This window comes from Muntiacus reevesi, chromosome 2, assembly GCF_963930625.1.
Source record: "Muntiacus reevesi chromosome 2, mMunRee1.1, whole genome shotgun sequence".
NCBI classification, from domain to species: Eukaryota; Metazoa; Chordata; class Mammalia; order Artiodactyla; family Cervidae; genus Muntiacus; species Muntiacus reevesi.
Window position 1 is genome coordinate 36,642,254 of NC_089250.1, and position 20,167 is coordinate 36,662,420.

General features: G+C 41.8%; 1 protein-coding gene across 2 annotated transcripts in view; it reads left to right on the forward strand.

Moving 5' to 3' along the window:
• The window catches only part of PCSK2 (proprotein convertase subtilisin/kexin type 2), a 229,676-nt gene that overhangs the window by 23,509 nt on the left and 186,000 nt on the right, over nt 1–20,167 (forward strand). The window contains exon 2 of one of the 2 annotated variants that reach the window (XM_065919585.1): nt 2,447–2,551. The exons of the other annotated variant lie outside the window; for it this stretch is intronic. Coding sequence (XP_065775657.1) covers nt 2,447–2,551 — 105 coding nt within the window. The remainder of the gene's footprint in view (nt 1–2,446; nt 2,552–20,167) is intronic. 2 annotated transcript variants of the gene reach the window in all.

Consider the following 20,167-nt stretch of genomic DNA (forward strand, 5'->3'; position numbering starts at 1 on the left):
TGAGCCTGGAAAGATGCATATGAAATATTTATGTTTAATTTGTCCTGAAGAAGGTGATTTTAATGAACAGAAACTAAATCACAAATGCCACAGTGTTCTAAAAAATTTTCATTCGCACACCCGACCCCTAGCCAAACTTACTGTGCCCTTGAAGTTCATCCAGTATCTGCTTCCCTGGCCTCAGGTCCCCTCCTCCAGTGCCAGGAACATCCCTAGAGGGCCCTTATCTGGGCTGTTCCAGGCTGGTGTCACCAACTGACAGACAGAGCCAATACTATTGTAGAGTTTCAAATCTGCACAGTTCTAAAAATGGAAGGAATAAATTTTTTTTTTTCCAGCTACCCATTTGTTCCTGTTTTCCATTGCTGAGTAACAAACCAACCCGAAACTTATTAGTATTAAGCAACAACTATTTTTTTAACTTTTTATTTAATAATGGAGTATAGCCAATGATTACCACACAACTGCACTCATCTCACATGCTAGTAAAGTAATGCTCAAAATTCTCCAAGCCAGGCTTCAACAATACATGAACCATGAAATTCCAGATGTTCAAGCTGGTTTTAGAAAAGGCAGAGGAACCAGAGATCAAATTACCAACATCTGCTGGATCATCAAAAAAGCAAGAGAGTTCCAGAAAAACATCTATTTCTGCTTTATTGACTATGCCAAAGCCTTTGACTGTGTGGATCACAATAAACTGTGGAAAATTCTTAAAGAGATGGGAATACCAGACCGCTTGACCTGCCTCTTGAGAAATCTATATGCAGGTCAGGAAGTAACAGTTAGAACTGGACATGGAACAACAGACTGGTTCCAAATAGGAAAAGGAGTATGTCAAAGCTGTATGCTGTCACCCTGCTTATTTAATTTATATGCAGAGTACATCATGAGAAACACTGGGCTGGAGGAAGCACAAGCTGGAATCAAGATTGGAGGGAGAAATATCAATAACCTCAGATATGCAGATGACACCAGCCCTATGGCAGAAAGTGAAGAAGAACTAAAGAATCTCCTGATGAAAGTGAAAGAGGAAAGTGAAAAATTTGGTTTAAAGCTCAACATTCAGAAAACTAAGATCATGGCATCCGGTCCCATCACTTCATGGCAAATAGATGAAGAAACAGTGGCAGACTTTATTTTTTGGGGCTCCCAAATCACTACAGATGGTGACTGCAGCCCTGAAATTAAAAGACACTTACTTCTTGGAAGAAAGGTTATGACCAACCTAGACAGCATATTAAAAAGCAGAGACATTACTTTGCCAACAAAGTCCATCTGGTCAAGGCTGTGGTTTTTCCTATAGTCATGTATGGATGTGAGAGTTGGACTATAAAGAAATCTAAGTGTCAAAGAATTGATGCTTTTGAACGGTGGTGTTGGTGAAGACTCTTGAGAGTCCCTTGGACTGCAAGGAGATCCAACCAGTCCATCCTAAAGGAGATCAGTCCTGGGTGTTCATTGGAAGGACTGATGTTGAAGCTGAAACTCCAGAACTTTGGCCACCTGATGCGAAGATCTGACTTATTTGAAAAGACCCTGATGCTGGGAGGGATTGGGGGCAGGAGGAGAAGGGGATGATAGAGGATGAGATGGTTGGATGGCATCACCAACTCAATGGACATGAGTTTGAGTAAACTCTGGGAGTTGGTGATGGACAGGGAGGCCTGACATGCTGCAGTCCATGGGTTTGCAGAGTCAGACACGACTGAGCAACTGAACTGGACTGAACTGATAGCCAATGACAGCAGATGGTAGTTTCAGGTGGACAGCAAAGGGACTCGGTCACACATTTACATGTATCCGTTCTCCCCCAAACTTCCCTCCCATCCAGGCTGTCACATAACATTGAGCAGAGTTCCCTGTGCTATACAATAGTAGGTCCTTGTTGGTTATCCATTTTAAATATGGCACTGTGTACATGTCCATCCCAAACTTCCTCCCATCCTTCCCCTATGGGAGCTTGAGTTTGTTCTCCAAGTCTGTGAATCTGTTAATAAAACAACAACTACTTTATTATGTTCATAGATTTGGAATCAAAGATTCATACAGGCACAATGCAGGGAGCTGGGGATGGTCTACATGGGAGCCATTTTAATGGCTAATGGTCTGCAGTTTCCTTTTCTTGTGATGCCTAAGAGAAGAGACTAGAGAAGCTGGTGTGGGGATGAATATAAAGGGAAGTCTTTATGGATGAGAAGAGAAGATGAAAAGACAGATGAAAACTACAGTAGTGGAGGAAAGAATGGGTTTGGGGGAGAAGGGAGGTGAACATATTATTACATCAGAAAAGTGAGGAGATGGGGAGGAGAACAGTGACAGGGAACCAGAGGGTCACATGTGGAGTCCCATCCCAGGAGCCCCAGCATGTACCCTGGCTCTGGCATCCCTGTCCGGGGGCACCCCCAGAAGCTAACCTTGCCTGTGTCTGTCTGACCCTTTGCAGCTCCCCTTCGCTGAAGGCCTGTACCATTTTTATCACAATGGCCTGGCCAAGGCCAAGAGAAGACGCAGCCTACAACATCAGCAGCAGCTGGAGAGAGACCCCAGGGTGAGTCTTCCTAGAAACCTGCCTGCTAGCCTCTGCAGCCACAGATGAGCCTGTGGAGGGAGTGTGCCAGGGTGGGGTGGGGGCCAGGACTGTGGAGTAAAGGCATTCAGTGGGTGTGTTGCAATCATCCACATGGATCCTGGGGACTCTGCTCCTCTGTCTTACACATAATAATTTTACCCTCGAGAGGCCAAAGAAGGGGAGTAAGCAAGGATACCACCCCTTTTCTGGCCTTTCCTCCTGCATTCTTGTGTGAGGATTTCGGGTTGCCCGGGGACATGCTTTGGCCTCTGATGGATGGGAAGACACCAGCAGTTTAATGAGTCGTTTTATGGGAGGTTTCTCCTGGTGAATCCACATGCCCTGAGGAGACTGCCATGCCCCATGTGGTGAATGGGAACATGAGAGGGCCAGTGCCATCAGCTTGCAGGAGACAGCTGGCTTCTCCTGTCCACACAAGACGGAGCCCACAGCCTCCTCTGCCCGTCTGCCCATCACAGCACTTTCTGATCCATGTCACCCAGGCCCCCTGTCTTCCTGATGCTCAGGACTCCCACTCTGAACTCCAATCTTTACCTTCTCTTGGACTCTAGGTCTCAATTCCTACTCCCTTCCACTCCCTAGAAATTTAAATCCAATTTTCTTACAACCAAACTCATCACCCTGTCCATAAGCATCGTTCTCCAGTGTTCCCACTTCCTGTTTTCTCAGACTAGAAACTTTGGGCATCATTGAACCCTCTCCCTTCTAACCCCCTTCTGCTCGCCCCACACTCATTCAACTGGGAGGTTCTGATTTCTTGTATGCAGCTCACCAAGAGAGAAAGTCATCATCCAGGAAGCTTGCTATCTGTACACTGAAGGCTTCATGCCCTCTTGCCCAGGACATGGGGAACACAGATGTAAAGAGGGCAGACATTTGAATTAGACATTTACATATGAGACTCCTTTTGAGCTGGTGGAGTCTAGAATCATTCTGGTGGGGCTTTTCATGGAAACATGTGGCTGCGCTGAATGTGGACTTTAATTAGGAATACAGATGAAGCAGACTCCCCCAGCCGATCACCAGCTGACATGCCACAGGCAATTTTCCTGGAACCCTCAACCACATTCCCTAGAATGGAAACACTGCTTTGAGAATCCACTTTATCTTTGCTTTTGCAGTAGGTTTAAAGATATCTGTACTGTCAGCCCAGGCCAAGCATTTTTAAAGGGTCTGTTGTAGAAGCTGGCACCATTACTTAAGAGAGAAGCTCTTTTCTGTCATCACAGCCTTGACCTTGACTGTACCAGTTCAGTGTCTGGGGACGCCCTTGAGAAGCCCATGGGCAGGGAATCCTGCCTGTCTCACCTGTGTACCCAGAAAAGGTACCAGTGGACCATGACCACCCTGGTACAAGTGACACTGGTTTTCCTAATGCTTCATGCCTGCCCCAGTCTTACCTTTTATGGTCAATTATTTACTTTTATTTATATAATTCTTAAAAGTTCCTTGTGTTTCTCCTCTTCCATGATTGGAGACAGTGCCCCGAGATCATTCAGAGAGAAACACATAAAAGGAACTGGGGGAGAAGGAAAGTGATGCTTAAGAGGTTTGGATCGGGAAAGAGAACCAAGAATCAGTGAAACTAAGAAGCTATCATTTGGTTCAGAGAGACGCCTTGAGACTATTAGGTTAAGATTGTTTTATTCTTGCACTTACTTGAAACAATCTTTGAAATGCTGATTCTTGAAGTGTACAGAGATGTTTCTGAAAGAGAAGACAATATGATGGGATGGGGAATAAAGAAGGAAATCCTGCATTGGTGATTCCAGTCATTTGTCTTTCTCCTCAAAGTAGTATCTATTTTATCCAAATGGAACATCTATTCTCCCTCCTTTGCCCATTATAAGGGTCCTGGTAGCCACTTGCCTTTGCCTGCTGGGGGTATCCATCTGCCCTATCCACAAAGAACAAGAGAAGGTAACAGTGAAACTGAAGGTCATAAATCTCCTGGATCTTTTACCTGCCTTCTCATCCAGGTTAGATGTCAGGGCTGCTGTCATTAATGAAATCATTTTAGGAAAAGAAATAAAGCATAAAATTTCATCACTGTTTGCAAAATGAAAAAAAAAAAAAGAAACCCTGCTAGTAATGATTGCCTTGTTCCCAAATGTTAGATTAAGGCCTGAGTCTTTTGTGCATGGCATTCTTGGGGTTACCTAGTTTGGGCATCAGCTGATACCAAAACATGAGGGTGACTACTCTTAAACAAAAAAATAATGGAAAGTACAACAGCTGTATTATAAGGATGCTGTGAGTCCTGTGGACTTACAGACTTCAACAAAAGACAAATACATTGAGTTAGGACACCTCAATTTGGGGGTTCCCAGGCACATTCAAACAAGGTGCAGGAAGAGAAGAAACTGGAAGAATAGACAGGAGAGGGGAAGGACCAGGTAGCTGAAAAGGATGTTTTTGTCTCTTGCACAGATGTCACAAGTTACTTTTCATGAATCAAGATCTTAAGAGCAAGTTGTTTTAGCAACTATATTCCGATTAAAAAATAAGTAAATAATAATAATAAAAAATGACAGAGTCACAGAATGGAGGAAGCTTGGGTCCCTGAATTACCACATGGAGGAGAAGCAAGGCACTGGCCTGAGTTCCGTACCAGGACTGTTTTAGAAGCAAGAATAAATATTCTATGATTGGAATCATAAAATGTTAATAAATAAATGAAATAAAATGTTATACTTATTTGAACAATAGAGCAAAATATCTATTTCATTGCTTTTCCACACCAAAAAATACAGTCCCACCAAGAAAAATAGCTTGATTATTTAAAATACTTGGTGATATTTCAGTGAACAAGGGCACAGGTAAAACAAAAGGGCTTAATGAAAGGGAAAAAAAGACCAAGTTATTTCATCTTTCTCTGAAACATGTTGTCTCATAGACCAATCAACTTGAATCATGTTTGCCGCCCCAGTTTCCTTCTTACCCCGTCTCTGCAATATTTCCTGGCCGTCCTCACTTGCTATTCTCGGGCTTGTTAAGGCAAATACAGAGTCCGAGGAGCCGTGCACATATTCCCAGGGTGGTTTTAGCTTATACAGGCTCTCAGGGCTCAATCTACCTAAGTAGATTTTTAGCCAAAGAAATCACCAAGCTCTCCTATCAACCCAAGAAATAAAGAAGACAAAGATAGAGGACCAAACTTCTGATTTGTTTTGGCTTCAGATCAGAAATTTCAAGGATGTTTGTCCTTCATTTCACTACTAAATTTTTTTGTTAAAGGAAAAGAAGAAAAAGACTAGAAAGGGATAACATGGGCTTTTGTCCACACCAACACAGTGCTACTTTCAGTATGTTTACATTTGTTCATCAATATGGAGGGAAGCAGCGAAGAAAAATATTCTGAGGCAGACTGTTTTAAAGGTGCTCCCTTGTCTTTCCGTTTCTTTCTGCTAAGAGGATTAGCATAATGCTGTATAACATCATTTAGATGCTAAAAAGCAAAAATTGTGTCTTTATTTCTGGGTATCTTTCTATAGTGCCATTGTGAGTACACAGTAGATGCTCGATAAATGACTGTCAGATGAATAGATGGATGGTTAGTATTTTTTCTTCAGGGTTTTAATCCATGAAATAATATTGTTCTTCTCATCTTATGCTTTCATTACTATTCTAAAATGGGTATCCATTAGGAAACAGAAGTATTGCTGTCTTTCCAGGGCCTCCTTTAAAAACAATCTTAATTGTGGATGAAAGAAACCACTTCATTTCATCATTTTCAAGTCTTGTCACTGAGAATCCCATGAATAGCCAGCTTTTAATTTCCAAAGTCTCTCTGTGTTCCTGATCATGTTCAAAGTCACAGTGTAACTACTGAAGCAAGAATAATGTGTTTGGAAAGTGCGAATAGCTAAAATAATTTGAAAATGTAATAAATAAACCCAAAGCTAGAATGAAATAAGAAAACTGAAAATTCCTTCTCAGCATCAAGGTCAAGAGCAAATAATGCACGTTCAAAGCCTCTGTGACATTGGTCAAACTTTAGCTGAGAGCAGCATCAATATATCTTAAAGTCAAACCAAACTATAGTCCACAGTCTACATATCAAACCCCATACATTCAATAAGTACTTGAAAAGCTGCTGGGAAATAGATTTATTTAAAACTTTTGTTTCAAAAAATAAATAAATAAATAAACCATTTGTTTCACAGTCCTTCACATCTGCTTATCTGACATAGAGAGCATTAAAATGAAATATGTTCAAAAATTTAAAGACTCAGTTACTCAATAAGAAACTCCCACTAGTCATATGGAAGCCAGATAATTTAACAACAACAACAAAAATAACCTGAATGTCATTCGTTGAGAAAGTTATATTTGATTTAAGAATTTCAAACATTTATTTCCTTTTCTCAGCAGTGATACTAGACCATCCAATTATCCCTTGGGGTTCTCTTTAAACCTGTTTCAAGTCAGAAACTCCTATCAATCCACTGAAACCTTTTCTTGTTTCCCCTGGTCTCAAAGAATATTACATGTTTCCTCTGCATTCTTTCCATGGGAGCTATTTCTTCCTCGCTTCTTCCGCATCCAAGAGTATTGACAGGTCTTATGACCTTAGGTGTCAGCACGTGACCCCATAGTGAGTCAGTTTTGTTCTTTAAGGATCTATTCAGAGCATATTTGTGAGTTTTTAGTGCACTCCAAAAACCTACAAAAGTTAGTTTCAATGGGTAGTCCTTTAAAAATCTCATAGACCATACAACCTTAAAAAAAAAAAAAAAAAAAAAGAGGACTTTGTCTATTCTTTAAAACGAACTGGACATGTCTGGTGTGATCTGTTTGTAAAAATCTGAATAATGAGTGAATCAGGCTTTCTTTGTTTGTGGGACTTCATAATACCGTGATTGATAGTGCTTTTTTAATGAATTCATTATGGTAACTGAAACTCAGGTGGTTGACAGAAACTGGGAATGGCTTGTAAGTGCTTTGGGTCCTTCAGCAATTCAAACAAGCAAAGAAATTCATCTACCTTCTTCCTCCACGTGTTACATGAAATTTTGTCATAACCGCTAAGCTCTTAGCTTCCAAGCATTTTCAAATACCTAGCATCAATCACAGTAATTTGTAATGATCATGACAACCCACTAGCATGTTTTGTGTCTTTCCTTTAATTAATATAACTATTTGATCACAGCTGTCTCTCAGTTTCCATTAGGAATTGGTCCCTGGACCCCCGCAGATACCAAATTTCAGATGCTCAAGTCCCTTATGTAAGTGGCATCGAGAAGCTGGCCATCCGTATCCATGGGTTCTGCAAGGGTGGATACAGAAGGCTGACTGTACTTGGATTAAAAGTTGGAGAAGAGACGAATAAAACACAATTACCTTCTGGAAAATCTGCTTTCAAATAGAAAATGTTGTGGAGAGAAATGCCTACCCTCACTTTTCGTTTTGGTTTAGACCAAGCCTTCCCCCAGTGGGTGTGTTCTGTCCTTATGTCACAGGGACACCTGAGAACATCCCAGCCTGAGAGGCTGGTGAAAACAGAAAATCCATCATGTTAGTGCCTTTTAAAAAGAATTTATAACTGCCCCCCTCCAAAAAAAATAGGTTGATTTGTTTGGTTGGTTGATTTTTATACCTTAGAAAAATTGTTTCCATTTTGTACATTTCTTTTTTTAATAGGTTGTTTTTTATCTTCATACTTGACTCTATATTGGTGAGGTTTGTGGTGCTGAGATCCTGCTCTAAGAAATGGATAGGAATTCCTTGGTTTCTCTTCTGGATGTCTTCTCTAGGGAAAGAAATAAAGCTGATAGATTTAATCATTTTGCTTATTTAGAAACACAAACACAGTGAGTTTATTAAAAATAGTACAGCAAGTACAACAGTATTTTGAATTGCTGTCATGCTTTTATTCCAGAGGGCCTTCATGGCTGCTTCTCTTCATCTTCTCATCTCCTTGGAACATGAGTTGGACCAACAGTTGTTATTCCTTCTTGAAATGAAGGTAACAAAGAGGTGGGTGTGTGCCTGAGTCACACACGAGTTTGAAAGCCGAAAACTGACTCAGGTCCCTATATTGGCTCCATCTTTTCCACCCTGGTTTTAGGTCTCTTGGTCAGCAAGGGAGCAACCTATTTGGAGTTGAGATTCTCACAGGGAAAGGACCATCCAGGATGCATGATTATAAGAGCTCTGTGGTCCACGGATGTGATTGTGTCTGACTCTTTGTGACCCTATGAACTCTAGACCGCAAGGCTCCTCTGTCTATGGGGATTCTCCAGGCAAGAATACTGGAGTGGGTTGCCAAGTCTCCTCCAGGGGACCTTCCCAACCCAGGGATCAAACCCAGGTCTCCTGCATTGCAGGTGGATTCTTCACCATCTGAGCCACCAGGGAAGCCCAGGAATACTGGAGTGGGTAGCCTATCCCTCCTCCAGGAATCAAACTAGGGTCTCCTGTATTGCAGGTGAATTCTTTACCAGCTGAGCTACCAGGGAAGCCCATGGTCCATTGATAAAATTATGCAAGTAGAGAGTTAGCCAGTGGTGAGGTTTGAAATTCCTTTAACTCCTGGGGCCTCGGAGACACAGATTAGCTGGAATTCCCAAGAGACACTCCTGAGTGGGATAACAGGATTCATGGGTGCCTCTGGCACGTCTACTGCAGAGAATAGTAAACTGGGGACATGGGGAACTGAAACAAAGTGAAGTTGATGCCAGAGGAAGATAGAGAAGGTGAGACGAGGCCCAGGAAACATATTTTTTATTATTGGTGAAAACTGGATGAGACCCAGCCCCAAACCCACCCCTCAAGGATTGTCTCAATAACACTTGAATCATGTAACCCCTTCAGTGACCTGGACCTTTCTTGCTCTGTTATCAGCTCAATTTTCTATCATGAAAAAAGGAACCACACTGCCCACTTTGAAGAGGCAAATCATTCCCCAATGAGTGCACAGAAAAATTTAGCATCATTTCTCCCTTTTTCCTCGGGTTTTCCCTCCCTGCTCCTATGTACCTTGTTTCCTCTCCTCGAGAACCCTGAAGTAGCAAACACACACTTTTAGCGAAAACAAAGCTCCTTTTCAAAAAATGAACCACAAGTGCAATGGAGTGCCTAGTAGGAAGGCTTTGGGGCTCATACCTCTCCACACCCAACCAGCCAGCCAGCCAGCAACCTTGTGTATGTAAGTGAGGAAAAAGCACTTTACACAGTCTTTACACAGTCCTTCAAGATCCTGCTCATGACACTTCTGCAGGAGCCAGATGTCTAAGGAAGAAGAGCTCAGAGGGGAATCTCTCCAGGGCCTCCTCTCAGTTTAATTTCATAACGGTTCTTAAGGTTGGCTCGTGTCTGTTGAGGGCTGCTGTCTTAGTTTGGATTCCTGCACAAAGCAAATCCTGGCACAAGGACCTGGAAGGGGGTCACTTATTTGGGAGGTTGATCCTCAGATGCACAAGAGCAAGAGTCAGTTGATGGAGGGAAGTGACAAAAGGAAGCAGAGGGTGAGATTTACAGCAGGTCTGCATTGTAGGCAGCTGAGCCTCTGTCTCACGGGCATGCTTCGGAGCTGTCCCACCAGAAAAACAGTTGGCCTTTCTGTTGTCTCTTGTTTCTGAGCTGATCTGAATGTTAAACCCCCTGGCACATCCTGTGCACGAGCCTCTGAATGCGGGAGAAAGTCCCCAAGCAGAGGCAGAAATGGAGGTGCTTCATGGAGGAAGCTGTCGGCAGTGGCTGATGATCTCTCGCTACAAATCCTGCTGTCCAACCCATGCTAAGGATTAGCAGGCATCGTCTCATTAATCCTCAGAGATCTACTGTGCATTAAGTGGCATTGGATCCTGAGTTTACAGGCGAGGAAACAGGGACTTAGGGAGGCTCGTGACGTACTGACCATCCCGTGGTTTGTGAGGGGTTCCCACACTGCATGGTGCTGCTCTGTCACTGACTTAGATTTCAGAAACTAATTTCCTTGGTCCTCTGCACAAAGAGAAATGTAGAACAGGAAGATTCCATAGAAAACATTGATTCAACACTCTGCCTTGAAGCTTTAAAATATCATCCAGATAAAATAAACCCAAGAGGGTAAGTGACTTCTCTGGGGTCACACAGTCATGATTGATGCGAAAGAAATAATAAAACTGATGACTCCTCTCAATACCAGAGATGATTTAGATAGAAAGCTAAATGAGAATTGATATTGCTTATGAACTTGTGATTCTTTAAGAACTCATTCTCACTAACTAATAATTGGATTCCCTCAATCAAAAGTAATATAATGGGAAAATATGAAGATATATCATCAGCTTATGTGATTTATGTGAATTCAATGAACTGAGTTATAAATGGAAATGTGAAAAAGGAAGGGAAATAACAACAAGTGGGCACTTCTGTTTAGGAGTCTGCTTAACCCATGTGTGCCCTGCAGAGGCCAGAATAAGCAAAGTCATCTGAGGATGCAGCCCACATCTTTCCCTCCCAGTTCAAAGCGGGAGCAGTTCACCTTTCTGGGTGAGAGCCTTTAGCATTTATAGATAATACTTCTTAAGTCAGAAAGAGAAAAACAAATATCGTCTATTATGCATATATATGGAATCTAGAAAAATGGTACTGATGAACCTATTTGCAGGGCAGAAATAGAGACTCAGACATAGAGAACAGACTTATGGACACAGCAGGAGCAGGAGAGGGTGGGACGAATTGAGAGAGTAGCATGGAGACATGTACATTATCATATGTAAAAGAGATAGCTAATGGAAAGTTGTTACAGAACACAGGATGCTCATTGTGATGCTCTGCGACAACCTAGGGGGTGGGATGGGACAGGAGGTGGGATGGAGGTTCAAGAGGGAGGGAACATATGTATACCTATGGCTGGTTCCTGTTGATGTATGGCAGAAACCAACACAACATTGTAAAACAATTATCTGCAGTTAAAAATAAATTAAAAAATAACAATAATACTTCTGACACAAAATATTTCCTAAGTCCAAGGTAGCTTCTTCATCTGCTGTGTGTTGAACAGTGAGACAGGATTGGGTTCCTAGGAAATTCCACATGTTTGTGATGCATTGAGACACAATATATTGATTTCTTAACTTTCTTAAGAAATGTTCAAAGTTCATTTTGACCATGCATAGTTTACATGTTACCCACTTTAGAGCTCTGTCCCTACGGTCTGATTTCTCTATGAAAGAGTAAACAAACATCAGGTCTTAGCTTGGATTCTGTGGAAACAGACTCTGAGGTGGGGAGTTGAGTGTATAAAAGATGTTTCTGAGAATGGGGTTGCAGTGTCTTCTCCTGTGACTCCTTCATCCTCAGATCAACAACACACATCTGATCCTTCTTGTCTTCACATCTCTCTGCTTATCTTTTGCTTCAGGCTTCTGGGGCTCCATTGGACCCACCCAGATAACCTAACATAATCCCCCTCTCTACATTTTAGCAGATTAGTCACCTTAATTCCATCCACAGAGTCCCTTTTACCATGTGATATATCACATGGTCATGAAAGCGACACCAGGATCCGGAGACCATGGGGGCCAACATTCTGCCCCAAGCCTTGCCTTTGTGGCAATGTTGGCATGCTTCTAGGGTCGGCAACTTTCTCTAGGCAGCCCAGCTTCCCTCACTGCCCTTCTCCCTGGACTGCAACGAGCTCAGAGGGAAAAGTAAATCTGTAGACATGCAACTTTGACCATACTTGGAGCCCAAAGGGTGAGCCTGAGAAACCCATGTGGAGCAGATACTGACTTAGCTACCCAACTAGTGACCAAATTCATTTTCTAGACTCCTTGTTAAGAGATAGGCTCAGCAAGTATAAACCTTTATGGGGTGCACATTTTTGAGAGTGACTACAGCATCTGGAGAAGGAACAATGTGTTGGGGGAGGAAGCAAAAGAGAGCCGCCTTTAGTGATGTTCTAACCCAAGGGAAAGTGAATCTGCCCTAATCTGCTGGCTTCACGATTCAGCAGGGAGCACTTTCTGTGTCTCCTCTGGGCGCTGCAGATGTACCTGGCTTCCTGCCTCAAAGAGCTGCTGCAAGAGCTGTAATTAACTCTTTGTGGGGAACAGGGGAGATGTGTTTACTATGGATTCAGAAAGGCACAGAGAAAGCTGCTAAGGAGGAAGTCAGGCTTTTTCTAGACGTTGTGAGCTTATTTTAAATGATCACTTATGCGGACACTGCCTCATGGCCGAAAGAGTAAGAAGAACACTCTGGAAGACACCGTTCTGGTAGACTTCTGGGGAGGCGTAACTTTCTTTCTAAGAGGTTCTAACACAGAGGAAACCAACATGGAAAGAAGAAAGTGCTTTTGTATCATCCTGGTAATTCACAAGATGATGACTCTCAGACTGTGAGCTGGCAAATTTTTAGGACTTTCCACCAAAATCTTCAGTGTTTTTAAGGTGAATTTCCCCTGACCTGCCTTACCTCAATCCTTCCCCTGGCTTCCCTGAGATGCAAAGGAAATATCTTTAAATATCTAAAATGCCTCTATTATATTGCCTTAAAATGAGCGTTTTGTGTATGCTCATTAAACTCACAATATAATCTACTATCTAGTTGCTTGCTAGCAAACCATGTGTTCATTCAGCAAGTATTTACAAAGTTCAACTGCATGCTGAACACTGTCTAAGTACTGGACACAACAGGGAAACAAACAGACCAAGTACTCTTCCCCTGAAGCTTGTGTATCAATACTAGTGGGGTGAAGGATGGAGACAAAAGCCAGATGAAAAAAGCAATTACATGACTGATGGGGAAAGAGTGATGAGGATAAACAGAAAATTGCAAGGAAGAGGGAGTGGCAGGGGAGGGGGTTAGTATTTAATAATAATAATAAAAATCATCCAGGTAAGGTGACATTTAAATATAGACCTGAAAGAGGGAAGGAAGATCTCCCTGGGGCCACATGGGGAAAGGGCATCATCAGCAGAGGAACCAGCAAATGTTCCTCCCATCCAGGGAGGAAGGCTTCCCATCCAGGGCATGTTTGATGTGTTCTGTGAAAAACAAGGATGCCAGTAAGACTGGGAAAATGTGTGCCACGGAGAATAGGAAAAGAAATGAAATCAGCAAGGAAGCAAGATCACAGAAGACAGTATAGGTCAGGATAAGGACTGAATCGACTGATTGATTGAATGAGATGGGATTGCTCTACTTGGGGGTGGAATGATAGACTATGGGGTGGGCATGGGGCTGCACACTGGAAATTAGGAGATCAGTGCAAAGTGATGTCATCTTTCAGGAATGATGGTGGGGAAAGGATGGCAGCTTAAACCAGGGTAGAAGCTGGTCGAAGTAGTGAGAAACAAATCTGATGTAGGGTTGTTTCTTGAAGGTAGAGTCTTCAAATTTGCTGATTCATTTGTTGATGGATTAGATAAGGAATGGGAGAGGAACAGAGAATGCCAGGGTAACTAAGGCAGTTGGCCTGAGTTACTCGAGCACAGAGTAGGTAGACTTTTATGTAGATGGACAGATGGGAGGAAAAGCACATTGATTGGGAGTGGGTAGGGAATCAAGAGACAAGTTTTAAACATGTTAACATCTGAGAGTTGCTTTGAGCTTCCAAGTAAAATAAGCAAGTGCATTTAAAAGTTTAGGATTGAGGTTGGAGTTGGAGACATATTGTGGGGGCCACCCATCTACTAATAGCATTCAATGCCATGAGACAAGTTGAAATTATCTGAGAAATGAGTGCAGAGAAGATAATTTGTGTGGGACTGAGCCCGGGGCATTCTATTAATGACAGTTAGAAATCTGGTCGATGACTGGGAACCAGCAGAGGAAATAGAGAAGTGACAGATACCAGAGAAAAAGGGTCAGAGGTCAAGCAAAGACCCATCTAGTCAATGTGTCCTACTCATTCACTTTTACCAGAGTATTAAGATATAATTATATTTGTATATAATTCCCTCTAATTATTTCTCACTAGAACCACCTAGATATACCGATGGAATATGAGTTTTTTCAGTTTTTCCATCTTCAACATATTTTTTCTGAATGAGTATTGAAATTCATGGTGCACATATGAGATTATGAAATAAAAATGGTGGCATGAATTTTATCTCAATCAGACACTGCTGTATCTGGGCTGGATGGTGTATTTTTAAGCAGGGAAGTCACATTTGACTCAGAATGGATAAGAACCAAGCTTCTAAAACCTCAAGGCCAATGAGGCAATATCTCAGAGCCAAGAGACAGTTCTGTGAGTTGCTAGGCAGAGTTACCCAGAAACAGCCTCTGTTTGACATGGCAAGAGGGACATCTGAGTTGGACACTTCTTTTTAATTTTAAGAAACTGTAAAAGCTGAGGCAGATCAAGTTGGACTCTATGTAGACCCACAGGTAAGAACCTTAATCCCCAATTCAGAAATACAAAATCCAAGCTGTGTTGATTCTGCCTTGATCACATTTTCATGTATTTCAGAAAGGTAGAGTTCTTAAAATAATTCCCTGTTAAGATGTAAAAATCTGTCTAGAAGGTAGACAGATCTGAGCAGTTTCCTTACTCTGGAAACCGCTGCTCCAGAGTGAACTGTATTCAGTACTTAGCTGGAGGAGGTTCTCAGTTCTCCTTCATGATGACACAAGCAAATGGTTAAAATAAATATGTCTATCTGGCTATGGATTTTCCTAAGATCATGATTCATGGATAAGACTAAGAAAGGTTTAAAAAAACAAAACAAAACACTGTGAAACTCTCTTTGAGTATTTTGAAACTGGTTTAGCTGTTTTCCTTTTATGATGTCCATTGACTTGTTTGTGATCACATCTTCATCCAAAAGCAAGCTTCTGCTCTTTGGTCCAAGCCAAGGGAGTTTAGAAAATGAGAGGAATTGAATTCCTACCGTTGCCAGTAGCTTCAAACCCTTGTGAGTGGAGTAGAGGAAATGACTGAAGCAGCTAGACAAAGAGATTCACTTCTGAATAACAGTCCAGTTGCTGGAGATTATCCAATTGGCTTCCCATTATCTGTACCAAAAATATTGTGTTTTCCATCTTTTATACGGCAAGTGTATCCCAGTCAGCAATAAAGAGTTAATTGCCTGAGAGAAAACAGGTTTGAAAAAGCAGAGTAGCCCCCCTCACGTAAAGGACTGCTTAATGGATGTCAGTTTGTAAGGACATCTTGGAGAAATGACAGGGGAAAGCCCTCCCAGAGAACGGAAGGAGTCGTGCCCGACTCTTTGTGACCCTGGGGACTGTAGCCTGCCAGGCTCCTCTATCTGTGGGATTCCCCAGGCAAGAATACTGGAGTGGGTTGCCATTTCCTTCTCCAAAAAGAAAACCAGAGTGGTTCACAAATTGATTGTGTGTAAACAGACTCAAAGAACTGCCAAGGGAGGGGCAAAAGGACTGTGATGGAGGGTGTGCCACCCAAGGTCATTCTTGGCTTCTGACATCAGCTCTGATAATAACCAGCAACATTTCCTTGTCAAGTCATTTTATCCCCCTGTCTTCAGTTTCCTTGTCTACACAGTGAGGCATGTAGACTGGTTAGCCTTCGAAGGTCCCTTCTGGTGTTTATATCTGGGGTTCCTCCAGCTGGTTGATGTGCAAATAATGAGAGTATTAGTCACTCAGTCACTTCTGACTCTTTGCAGCCTCATGGACTGTAACCCACCAGGCTCCTCTGTCCATGGGATTCTCCAAGCAAGGGTAGTCATTCCCTTCTCCAGGGGATCTTCCAGACTCAGGGATCGAACTTGGGTCTCTCACATTGAAGACAGATTCTTCACCATCTGAGCCACCAGGGAAGCCCTGGTTGACGTGAAGCCAGAACCAAAACCCAGATTTCCTGCTAGTTTGTGATCCTTCCTTTGCATATCTTTATTTTCATATGAGAAATGGGAATTTTCTTTAAATCAATACTCTAAAGCAGGGGTCCCCAATCTCCAAGATCTAATGCCTGATGATCTGAGGTGGAGTTGACATAATAATAATAGAAATGAAGTGCACAATAAATATAATGTGCTTGAATCATCCTGAAACCATCCCTCTCTCCAATCTGTGGAAGAATTATCTTCCATGAAACTAGTCCCTGGTGCCAAAGAGTTGGGGACTGCTACTCTAAAATGCTTGGAAGAACTACTCCTTATGTTAGTATCCCCAAATTTTAGAAGAAAATTTCACATCATGCGTTCATCAAACCAGGTCATCAGAGCCCTAAAATTCCATTTCTTGCCTCAAGGGAAACACGAGATGATGCGATAGAGGTTTTTCATTCACTTCAAAGATAATAGATTTTCCTCCTGGTTTTTTTTTAATTCATTTTTTAATTGGAGGAAAATTGCTTTACAATGTTGTGTTGATTTCTGCTGTATAACAACAGAAGTCATCCATAAATATACATATAACCCTTCCCTCTTGGACCTCCCTCTCCTCCCCCGAACCCACCCCTCTAGGTCATCACAGAGCACCAGGTTGGGCTCCCTGTGTTATGCAACAACTTCCCACTAGCCATCTATTTTACACATAATAGTGCATATATGTCGATGCTACTTCTCCATTCATCCCACTCTCTTCTTCCCCCACTGCAAGTCCCTCCTCTACATCTGTGGATTTGGTGTGAGATTTCATTTGTCAAACTGGGTGGGAAGGAGCAGAGGTATTGTTATTTCAGCTGAAAAAAAAAAAGTTTGAAAACCAGTAATTTCTAACTAAATTCTGTCCTCTAACACAGTCAATCAGAGTGTCAGATCAGGATAACAAACAGAATGCTTTGAGAGGCTGGGCAAATAAGTCACCAGTTGAGGTGGGTTGGGTATAAGCAGAGCAGTAACTCAAGCAAGTGGACACATGATCACTTCTTCTTCTGCCTCTAGGTGGGGACACAACAAGGAGTGGTGGAGAGTGTGGAGAACCTGGGAGCATAACCCTTTCACAGGAGAGAGCAGAACAGCTTCCTCAGATGGTTGTTAGCTCACAAAAATGGAGATCCATGGCTACCAGATATGCCAATGTTTCAAGAAAATCAGAAAATGCCAACCTTAGTAAAAAAATCTTTGTGCTTCTTAAATATATTAGTGGCTTAGTCAAAGATTCTTAACACATGAAAAAACTGAAGAGAATATGTCAGTAGAGCAAATTTGTCCATGGGTCTCTATTTTTCGATCCTTCCTCTTCAACTTCCCCAAACAGGATGACTCAGTATTGGACAAGTCACCTTTATGCAAGCTCCCCCAGCACCCCCCGCCCCGCCCCCCGCAATCCCCCACTGACCTCACAGTTTGCAAAGGTGGTCCACGTAAAAGCTCTTCCTTGGGATTTCCTTGGTAGTCCAGTGGTTAGGAATCTCCCTTCCTAGGTGGGGACGTGGGTTTGATCCCTGGTCAGAGAACTAAGATCCTGCATGCCATGGGGCAATGACAGAGCCCAGGCACTGCAATGAAGATCCTATGTACTGCAATGAAGATCAGATGCAGCCAAAAAAAAAAAAATTTCTCCCAGGAAAACGAAAGGAAGAAAAAAATTCTTCCTTAAGGCAATTCCAATACATTGGGATACACCCAGTTTCTGCTTTCTGGGGCTAAATGATCTCCTCCTCTATGTGAGAACCCTTTAAACATTTGAATATACTTCTTTTGGCCCTGGACCGTCTTCAGAATAAACATTCCTAGTTCTTGAAGACACTAATTTGGTTTGATTTCCTGTCCTCCTCATCCCACCTCTGAACACCGAGGACTAAACACACAGTTCAGCTATGATCTGATGATGTCAGAGTAGCACTGGAGTCTCCTTCCTCACACTTTGAAGGCTGTTCTCCTATGAACATACCATCGGATCACTTTATCCTTCTTTAAAGGTCACGGATCATATGTTGACTAATACTGACTTTTCAACTAGTCAGAACTTCTAGTGTCTTCTCAGATGTGCTGCAAATCCATCCATCCTTGGAAGATTGGTGTATTGGTCCTAAAGCAAAGACTCAGGTCTAATTTTTGAATTTTTCATCTTATTAAAATTTATTATGACCTGTTAAGCTTTTCTTGGATCCTGATTCGGTATCTTTGCCACCTTCCTGTCATTCCTTCCCACAAACCTTCCTGTCTGATTTTGATCAACATCAATATCCTCAACCAGTTCTTAATAAAAAGGTTGAATAGAACAGGAAAAAAATTACAAAGCTCAAAAGACTTTGTCCAGGATGATATAAATCTATTAATATAAACTCCACGGAATATCTCACACTGACTTCACATTGAAAGGAAATTATAAAGTACCCACAGCCCGCAAACATCATTCAGGTTAAATGAAAAACAGGGTCTCGCCAGGGAGGCTATTTGAAGACTGGGTTTATATAGCCTAACAGCATCACTTTGAATCTAGTTGATTTGTTTGTGTGCACTGCTCTCCGAGCAATCAGCTTCTTTCCCAGGGAGCAATCTAATTCAGCTGTTCACATGACCAAAATCACTAGACCAACCAGTTTGCAATCTGGTCTTTAGAGGTAATTTGAATTCAGTTGATAATTTGTCCACACATCTGCAAATGGTTGATGTTTAATCATGAAAATTTTTAATCAAAAAACCAAAATCAATGAGTAATCATCAATGCTAATCATGAGATTATACCAGGTGGCACTCAAGTGCAGAGCAAATCAGATTCTTCTAAAACTTAATACAGTGATTCCTTTTTTGAGTAAGTTAAGCTGTCTCAGAAAAAGAATAACTTGGCCAAGGGTCATATTCTCCATGGCTAAAATATAACTTGTCGTTTGACTTCTTCAGAGCATTAAAAAAAACTCATCTCCTACTTACTCATGCAATATGGGCAAGTCACTTAACCCTTACTAATTGCTTCTATTTTATCACCTGTAGCATTAAATAACAATGAAAGTTCAAATATCTGAAATAAGTTGTCTCAATTTGTCATCTCTATCGTGGAATCACAATGCAAATGCAAATGTCTACAAATGAGTGCTCAAGCATTTCAAAGCTATGAGAGTGACTTCATCTTTAAAAAATTTGGTTTCACAAATAACAATAACTTTTGCCAGAGCAGAAAAGCTAACATTACCATCTACTATTTTTGTGTTTTCTCTCTCTTAATTCTCCATTTATTCTCCTTGCTTGCCTCTACTCCATGAAAAATTTTAGTGTGAATTAAAACAATGTTCCTGAAAGCGTATTATGTTGGGATTCTCACATTTCCTACCAGAATGTTAGGGATAATAAAAATATTAGTTAGGCTGGATCATGTTGCCTCTAAGTTCCAACAGTTTGATGTACAAACATTTACTGTTCATTCATACTGCATGTCCAGCATGGGTCCATGAGGACTTTGATTCACATAATCTTTCAACAACTGATGCTGTTGAAGATTCCAGCATCTTGAGATGCCTCTGCTCTAATATGGAAGATGAAGGGGAAGAGGAAGCATGATGAGGTAAACCCACTCTTAAATGCTTTGTCTTGAAAAGGACACATATTCTGTCTCCTCATCACCTACAGGCCAGAAGGAGACACTGTGTGTGACTCAGTTTGAAAAAGCTGAGGTGGATACAGCTCCCATGTGCTCAGGAAGGGGAGAAAAACTGGACATGGGCACAGTAGAAGTACCCTGTATGGTATATTTTTATTCAAAACTAAT